The 9588-nt window shown below is 41.2% G+C and overlaps 1 protein-coding gene across 1 annotated transcript; it reads right to left on the bottom strand.

The window, feature by feature from the left end:
* Nucleotides 1-6239: 6239 nt before the first annotated feature.
* On the bottom strand, nt 6240-9339 carry LOC106546084 (olfactory receptor 4N2-like). Its single transcript, XM_014062860.2, has 2 exons — nt 9320-9339; nt 6240-7161 (listed from the first exon to the last, which is right to left on the bottom strand). The coding sequence occupies exons 1-2, from the start codon at nt 9337-9339 to the stop codon at nt 6240-6242; spliced, it is 942 nt and encodes a 313-aa protein (XP_013918335.2).
* Nucleotides 9340-9588: the final 249 nt, after the last annotated feature.

Raw genomic sequence — 9588 nt, 5'->3', positions numbered from 1 at the left:
CCCCCCCATGAACCCCCCTCCCAGACCCCCTTCCGACTTCCCAGATCCCATTCCTGACATCGTTCCTTATCAAGCAAAGTCTGGAGTATATTGAAACCAGATAGATTAAAAATTAAAAAATAATAAAAAATAAAAAGTAAAAAATAAAGGAAAAAAAGAAAAGAATAATTAAAAAATAAAAGGGGAAACCCCCCCCCAGAAAAAAAATCAATAAACTCTCTACCTTAAACTCAGCTTCCCATCAATATTAACACTTAAACAATGTACATCATTCCTAATCTCAATTAATTTATTACTTGCAGGATTTCAAACTATGTTGAAACCAAGTGAGTTAATCAAATAAAATTCTACTCTAGCTAGGGACCTTGTCTCTTTATCTAAATATGTATCCATTTCCAAACCTTTAATATATCCCTTTTACCTCTTTCTCTATAGAGCAACTTAAACACCTCAAATATTTCTCTCGGTTTCCTCCGCCTTTTTTTTTTTTTACCAAAGAAACATCAACCCTGTGAGGTTGGTTGGGCTGGAGAATAACCTTTCATACCTAAAGTGGGACTAGAACTCTCAGTCTCCTGGTTGATTGGCCCAAAGACACCCAGCCAAGCTTTCACACCTAAAGTGGGACTAGAACTCTCAGTCTTCTGGTGGTAGGCCGAAAGCCACCCACCCACCCACCTTTCACACTGAAATTGGGACTCTCAAATGATCTAAATGCCAGAGCTCACTGTAACAACATTGGCAAAAAGGCACTAAGAGTTATTAATCTAATCTTGCATAGCTTCTTCTCTGGTAATATTGGACTGCAAACTAGAGTATCTACCTGAGAGACCGCCTCCTGCCATTCATCTCCCAACGACCAATAAAATCACACAGGTTGGGCATCCTCCGGGTGCCGTCGACCGGACAATGCCGGCTGTCGGCTCCCCGAGGGAGGGCCTTCTCTGTAGCTGCACCGGCCCTGTGGAACGATCTACCCGCAGAGATCCAGACCCTCACCACTCTCCCGGCCTTCCATAAAGCGCCCAAGACCTGGCTGTTCCGGCAGGCCTGGGGCTGTTGATTAATATCCAGCCCCACTTGACTGAATGGACGATGTATTAATTTTAATATTGTATTTTTTAAATATTTTAAATGTTTTTATTTTGTTGTGAGCCGCCCAGAGTCCCAAGGGCATACAAATCCTATTAAAGTTAAAGTATACAAAACTTTTGCTAGACCAATTCTTGAGTACAGCTCATCTGTCTGGAACCCGCACTGCATATCAGACATTAATACAATTGAACGAGTCCAGAGATATTTCACGAGAAGAGTCCTCCACTCCTCTGCTCGCAACAGACTACCTTATGCCCCCACACTTTGGTCTTAGACAATTTAGAACTTCGCCGTCTTTAATCCGACCTAAGCATAGTACATAAAATTGTCTGCTGCAATGTCCTTCCTGTCAATGAATACTTAAGAATCAACCCCAACAACACATGAGCTCACAATAGATACAAACTTATGGAAAATCACTACAAACTCAATTGCAGAAAATACGACTTCGGTAACAGAGTGGCCAGTGTCTGGAATGCACTACCTGACTCTGTGATTTCTTCCCCAAACCCCCAAAACTTTAACCCTAGACTGTCCACTGTCGACCTCACCCCATTCCTAAAAAGTCTTTTAAGAGGTGTGCATAAGTGCACCAACATGCCTACCATCCTTGTCATCCTAATAGTCCCTTGTATTCATATTCATTTTGTGTATTCATAATCATGTTTATACTTATATCTGTTATCTAATTCATGCTTGATGAAATAAATAAATAAATTAAAATAAATATTCACAATCTTCATGATTTTTTTCCCCCTGCCTGCCTTTTGCTGCCCTCTAGTGCCTCTCAGGCAACCTCTATAATTAGAAAGAAAGAAATGATCGCTGCGGTTACACCACAAAAGTGGCCCCCTCATCATAGATATATCTGCATTTTTCATCTCGCTTAAAAGCTATTGCAAAAGTCGGCATCCATTTGTGACCATCATGAATGGGCTTTGTAAAATCCCTGCGGTAGATTCACACGTTTGGTTGGAAATCATAATATCCCTTTCCTCCCCCAGTGGTAAAAATAATTAACAAAATAACAGAGTTGGAAGGGACCTTGGAGGTCTTCTAGTCCAACCCCCTTTTCAGGCAGGAGACCCCATACCATTTCAGACAAATGGTTCTTCAAAAAAACCTCCAGGGTTGGAGCAGCCACAACTTCTGGAGGCAAATTGCTCCATAGATCAGGGGTCCGAAAACCGCGAGGGCTATAAGGGGTTTGCAACTTGGCTGTAGAAACGGCCAGTTGGCACGTGTGTGCAGGCTTATCCTCACTGGCACATGTAGCGGGAGAGCATGCGTGCTCAGTTTCTGTGAGCGGCAGGTGCACGTGTGAGCTGTTCGCACAAATGGAGCTATGGAGCTGTATACGCTTGCTGGCTGCTTACACAAATCACCCCTCCCCCCCCCAGTCTACAAAGACAGAAACATCGGGGAACTCTGCCAAAGATTAATTGTTCTAACTGCCATGAAATTTCTCCTTAGTTCTAGATTGCTTCCCTCCTTGGTTAGTTTCCACCCATTGCTTCTTATTCTACACTCAGATGCCTTGGAGAATAGTTTGACTCCCTTTTCTTTGAGATGGCCCCTCAAATAACTGCTATCACTGCTACCTAACACTGCTACCCCTGGTCCTTCTTTTCACCGGACTAGCCATAACCACTTCCTCCTACTGTTCTTCATATGTCTTAGTCTCCAGCCATCTAAAGCTTTGTTTTCAGCCCTTCCTTTTCAGCAAGAGTGGTACCTCCAGAACTAAAGTTGAGTCTAATAGAATAGAATAGAACTAATAGACTAATTGACTAATAGAATAGAATCGGATAACAGTGTTGGAAGGGACCTTGGAGGTCTTCTAGTCCAACTTCCTGCTTAGGCAGGAAACCCTACACCACTTCAGACAAATGTTTATTCAACTTCTTTAAAACTTCCAATGTTGGAGCAACTACAACTTCTGGAGGCAGGTTGTTCCACTGATTAATTGTTCTAACTGTCAGGAAACTTGTCCTTAGTTCTAGGTTGCTTCTCTCCTTGATGAGTTTCCACCCGTTGCTTTTTCTTCTACCCTCAGGTGCCTTGGAGAATAGTTTGACTCCCTCTTATTTGTGGCAACCCCTGAGATATTGGAACACTGCTATCATGTCTCCCCTAGTCCTTCTTTTCATTAAACTAGGCATACCCAGTTCCAGCAACCATTCTTCATATGTTTTAGCCTCCAGTCTAAACAAATTCATCTTTGTTGCTCATCTCTGCACTCTTTGTAGAGTCTCCACATCTTTTTTACATCTGGCAACCCAAACTGGATGCAGTATTCCAATTGTGGCCCTACCAAGGCATTATAAACTGGGACTAAGAAAGAGTACTAAAGTGGTACAAATTGATAAAGGTTTCATAATGTCCATCTGGGGCTGTGTATACTTTTGAGCCTGTATGCACTCTTGGCTTAGAGATTTAGTGGATCTGAATGCTGATAGGATCAGGCAGAAAATAGACATTTCTATCTTTTTAAAGGACTGATCTCACAGTGCTGTTGTTGTGGAAAAAATAGGAAGGGAAAGAAGTGTTGGATACGTTCGCCCCCTTGTGTTATTTGTAAAAAAAAAAATAAAAGTAGGATACAAATAACATAAAAATAAATCCTCTGAAGTTCACTTGTTTGCAAAGTCAGGATCCAAAGGGATTGTAAATACAGGTCATTATCGGCCACTAAATACATAATACATGACATTACTAACTTTAAACTTCACAGTGATTCGCAATTCACTCTCTCTGTATGTGAATGTGTGTGTGTGTGTGTGTGTGTGTGTGTGTGTGTGTGTGAGAGAGAGAGAGAGAGAGAGAGAGAGAGAGAGAGAGAGAGAGAGAGAAGGAGGAAGGGAGTTGGGAGGGAGGGGGAGAGAGAGAGAAGGAGGAAGGGAGGGAGAGAGGGAGGGGGAGAGAGAGAAGGAGGAAGGGAGTTGGGAGGGAGAGAGGGGGGGGAGAGAGAAGCAGTTTGTGCTTATAAAGATTATATTACTAGTTCGCTTTTAAATAAGTGTGCAACCCCTGAGATTTTGTAGACTTTTCTTTAATACTTGAATTTTTATTTTTTTATTATTTTTTAAATTTAAAAGAATGCTTTTGCAACCTTTTGATTTAATAGAAATTTAGTTTTGTGATTTGGAAAATATAAACCAAGGTATCAGCAGTTCAATTATATAGGATATGAAGACCCAGATTGTTGGGGGCAATATGCCAACTCTGTAAACCACTTAGGGCTGTAAAGCACTGTGAAGCGATATATAAGTCTAAGCGCTATTGCTATTGCTATATAAATCGATATAAATCCATGTAGGACCAAATATGTTGAGATAGGATTTGAAACCTCAGATTAACAGAGTAGGAAGGGACCTTATAGGTCATCTAGTCCAACTCCCCCATCCAAGCAGGAGACCCTACACTACCTCTGACAGATGGCACTCCAATCTCTTCTTGAAAGCCTCCAGTGATCCCACAACCTCCAAAGGCAACATCTGTTTCACTGTTTGATTGTTCTCACTGTTAAAAATTTCTCCTTATTTCTAGGTTAAATCTCTCCTTGTTCAGTTTCCATCCATTACTCCTTGTTTGGTCTTCAGGTGCCTTGGAAAACAGGTTGACCCCCCCCTTCTCTGTGACAGCCCCTCAAATATTGAAACAGTGCTATCATGTCTCCCCTGGTCCTTCTCTTCACTGGACTAGCCATGCCCAGTTCCTGCAACCATTCTTCATACGTTTTCGCCTCCAGTCCCCTAATCATCCTGGTTGCTCTTCTCTGCACTTTTTCTAGATCCTCAACATCCTTTTTATAGTGTGGTGACCAAAACTGGATGCAGTATTCTAAGTGTCACCTCTTTCCAATACCTTTAATCAGAATGCAACTGGATCTCAAGAGATCCAAGAAATGTCCTTATCAGACTATTTTTTAAAAAGTTGCTAGTTGTTCTTTGAACTAAAAATAGAGGAAGTTGATGCTTGTGGACATTCCTAATACTCAAGAATGAGGGATATGAATTATATTTGATGACGGTGGAAGAGATGCACAAAAGCCTTTTGTAACCAACTGGTACACTTTCCACAGTATGTAAAGAAGGAGGATTTGTATGTTTGTTTTGAAAAAAAAAGAATGAGGGTTAATGCCACACATGGGATCATACCAGGAGTGGGTTTCGGCTGCTGCCAATTCACTCAGGGCTGTGCCACGCATGCGTGCACTGGATGCGTGCTATGCATGCATGCACACTACTGAGAAAAATGCTTCTGCGCATGTGCAGAAGGAAAAAAAAAACAAGATGGTGGTGTCTATGCCACCACTGATAGAACCGGTTCAAGCCGAGTTACTAGCTACCCAGCTGAACCAGTAGGAACCCAGTTCTGGAGCATACAGCGAATAGAAAGGCCAGATTTTTCAACAACAACAAAAAAAAAAAACAGGCAGGAAGGAATTCACAGAATTGTGATTTCATTTAGTCAGGCTGAAATTCAATTGTCAACATTTATTTGGGGAAAAAAATGATTTTTTTCTCCTTGATCATTGTCATTGTCAGTCATGCCCAACCCTTGGTCCACTGAATGGATCGAAAGTTTCCATGCCCCTCTGTCTCATGCAGCCTCCTTTGGCTCCCCCATGAGTATCCCGTGTCATCCTTTATAGTGTCCAGCCAATGGGTACTAGGGTGACTCCTAATTGTTTTTCTGTTGGTCACTCCCGTCGTGATTGAATGCTTGACTTGAGTCAGCTCGCATGATATGGCCAAAGTATGATAGAGGTTTTTTTTATTTTTTATGATCTTGGCTTTGATTGATAGTTTTGGTGAGGTTCAATTGAGGATTTCTTTGTTTGTGATTTTTGCAGTTCAGGGGATGCGTAATAAGTCATCTCAAACCACCACAATTCAAAGGCCTTCACCCTTCCTATCTGCCTTTTAGTGCCTTGATCTTCGTCATTGTTTATGATTGAAGTTCCTGAGTTAGATGTGGACTTCGGTTCACTCTGGTTGTGTCCTGGCTTTGATCTTCAGATAGTTATAAGCAACTGAGTGGCCTTTCTGCCACTTGCTTGCAAACTTTCAGCAGGTTATGTTGTAGCATCATGGGTAGGGCACAACTTTTCCAATGCCTTTGATAATAAAATATCGTCATCATCCGCTTTGAACTTTAATTTTGCCCAACAACTTCAGCATGGCTTGCTTGATCTCCTTGTTCCTCAAAGTGTAGATCATGGGGTTCATCAAGGGGAAGACCACTGTATGGAAAACAGCCACCACTTTATCAAAGGCGAATTCCTGAAAGGGGTGGCAGTAGAGGTAGATGGCTGGGCCAAACATGATGAAGATGATGATGATGTGGGTGATGCATGTCGAGAAAGCTTTACTCTTTCCTTTGTCAGAATTTGCTCTCACTTTGATCAGAAGGGCTCCATAGGAAATGAGGAGAAGGATAAAACACATCAAGGTGGCCAAGCCACTGTTGAAGAACATGATGTATTCTATGGCATTGGTGTCAGTACAAGCCAACTTGATGATCTGAGTGATATCACAGAAGAAATTATTCAGTTCATTGGGTCCACAGAATGGCAGGGGGAGAATAAGAATTACCTGGATGATAGAATGCATGAATCCTATAGACCAGGACACCAGGACCAAAATGTAGCACACCGCTTTGCTGATGAGGCTGGTATAGCGCAAAGGGTGGCAAATGGCCACATAGCGATCAATGGCCATGCCTAAAAGAAGGAAAACCTCAGAGCATCCTAACCAATGAAGAAAGAAGATCTGGAGGATGCAGCCCTTAAAGGAGATAGTCTTATGGCTGGAGAAGAAGTCAGACAGCATCTTGGGAGGAGTGATAGAGCAATAGCAGAGGTCCAGGAAAGCCAGATTGGCTAAGAAGAAGTACATGGGAGAGTTCAGCTGAGGTTCTTTCTGGATGGTCAGGATGATGAGAAGGTTTCCTGGCAGGATCAGAGAATAAAAGATAAGGAAGAGGAGAAAGAGGGCAAATTGGATTTCTCTGGTCTGGGAGAGGCCCAGCAGGACAAAGTCTTCCACTATGGATTGATTTCTTCGGAGCATCTTGTAAGTGCCAGTTTCTATAGGTGATGCACAGAATGGACAAGAAAGAGAATGATTGTAGATTTCTTTGTTCTGTTATAATACCTGTTCATCAATCAGATCATAAGGGAAGAGCCAGAGAGCCAGAAAGACATGGCTTATGTGGCACATAGTCTATAGTGTGCGGGAGTCATGTTGCATTAACTCGCCAGAGCCAACTATTAATTTTTTTTTGAATTTTGCAAGCCAATTGAGAGCATAGCTGAGCTGCTGTGCTGATCACCTGTTCCCCAAATGCATGGTGTAGGGTGGCAACAATGGAAATGGCACAGCTGATCCTTAAACATTTAGCAGAACAAAACTGCACGCACCCTGCCCCCTCAAGTGAATCACAGGTTTTCTCCTCCACCCCTTCTCATGTTGTCAAAGGATTGTGCAATAACTATCCTGGTGAAGTAATAAGACAATTTTAGTCCAGGTAGAACCTGTTGCCTTTGCAAGGTGAACTACCACCATCATTTTGATGACTGCAAATGAAATGATCATGGAATTAATTGCCCTTTGACATTCTTGATTGGGACCTCTGAGAGACAATTATGAGAAGATTCAAATTTAGTATAACTTAGATTTTATGACCAGTCCTTAACAGAACATGAAAGACCCAATAGCCACATTTAACTATGTTTTTTTAAATGAATTTGTTTTGTCCTGTATATACAATTATAGGTATACATCCACATAGTTATTATTCTTTTTTACATTCATCATTCTTATACATTTGTCATTCCATTTACAGGGTTATAGCATACCGTTTGTTTACCATCCCTTGCCTATTTTGAAAACCACCTTCTTTTCCCTTTCTTTTCTCCCTCCCTTCTCTACTTCCTTCCTTCCTCCTCTCCTTTCCCTTCCTTCTTTCCTTCCTTCTCCTCTACTCCTCTCTTCCCCTTCCTACCCTCTCTCCTTCTCTTTTCCATCTTCCACTCCATACCTCTATCTTCCTTCCTTCCTCTTCCTCTTATCTCCTTTCCTCCTTTCTTCTTTTCTTTTTCACTTTCTGTTGTTGTAGGTGTCTCTTTCAAATCTCAGTTTATGTTATCTTGGGATGGTATTCCCACAAACCCAAATATAATTTGGTATCATTTCCTATATAAGCCATATTTAACTATGTTGATGTGTTAACTAACTTCTCACTCATGTAACAACAGGGAGTAGAATTGGGATCTGTTCCATTAAGGTAGCTTTCATCTTGGGGCTGTGGATCATCTCTTCTTCATTATGAAAGACTTTTAAGTTAAGTTTTGGTTCACAGGTTTCCATTTCTAAGACCTATAGATAAGCAAACCCTCTTTTCAAAATGTTCTCTATCATATCTCTTGTTCTGATCTATCTTCTCTATAGCAGTTAACATTTCTTACAGCAGATATTGTAAAAATCTAAATGTGTCCAAAAAGATATTTCCCCACCCCAGTCAAAAGCTGTGCTGGTGGAGATTGATGGGAGCAAAACCCATAACCTCTGGAAGCCACAGTGGGAGGCAGAGAACTATGGTTACCCTGTGCACAAAACTCCATGGATAAGTAATTACCTGCCATGCAACAGCTTCCTGGGGATTTTTAAAAAAATAATAATTTCTGCCTTCTTTTCCTCTATTAAGACACCAAACACCCAATTATTTGCAGAAAATTAGTGAAGGCCAAGAATAATCACCTCTACCTGACAATTTAGGCAAGTTTCCTAAAACGGCAGAAGACATTATATTTAACAATAAACATAATGGTTAGATTAAAAGCACCCAAAGCCACTAGCCAAATATAATGTGGGTATTTATAATAAGTAAAAGACATTTGTAAATGGAGGATTCATATTAACTTGAGTTAATGTTAAACAGTATATGAATTTACCTAAGATAGCAAGACAGCTTCTAATGCTTCGTGGGGTTTTCGTAATTTATCTCAGACGTCTTTAAGCGGGGGGGTGGGGGAGAAAAGATCGGAGGGTCAAAGGAGTTATAAAATCAAGCTTACCAGGAAAGACATTCTTTTTCATTCTCTTAGCTAAGATTTGTGGCTTCCAAGAAGACTGCAGATGTTTAGCGAGATGGAAAAATAAGAAAGGAAAGGAGAGAGAGAAGAGAAGAATGTTTTTTTTAAAAAGAAAAGACTCACGTTGCCCTTTTTGACTGCATTTGATGGTTCCATGTCATGCTAAGTCACTTCTGATCCCTTAAGATGTGCCTCTGGGATCAAGTTCACCCCAACACTCAGGAGGCTTGTTAAAAAGTTAGTGAGTCAAAATTTCAAATCATAGCAGCACACCCAGGAAAGTGACTTGAAGAAGAGAGGAGCACCACTGAATTTACAGTGGAGTCTCCCAATGGAATGGAGGAAAAATGGTTTTCCCAGTTGCAAAGTATGGCTGTGAAAGTAGGACCATA

This window comes from Thamnophis sirtalis, unplaced genomic scaffold (assembly GCF_051295495.1).
Source record: "Thamnophis sirtalis isolate CommonGarterSnake01/CBP01778 unplaced genomic scaffold, rThaSir2_p1.2 scaffold_4, whole genome shotgun sequence".
In the NCBI taxonomy this organism is placed as follows: domain Eukaryota; kingdom Metazoa; phylum Chordata; class Lepidosauria; order Squamata; family Natricidae; genus Thamnophis; species Thamnophis sirtalis.
This window is presented reverse-complemented; position numbering and strand designations above follow the sequence as displayed.

Bases quoted from the DNA above. Each gene is read 5' to 3' on its own strand.
- LOC106546084 (XM_014062860.2), bottom strand. From the start codon at position 9,339: ATGCAGTCAAAAAGGGCAAC. The intron at 7,162-9,319 runs GTGAGTCTTTTC...GATGCTCCGAAG, and splicing joins ATGCAGTCAAAAAGGGCAAC to AAATCAATCCATAGTGGAAG.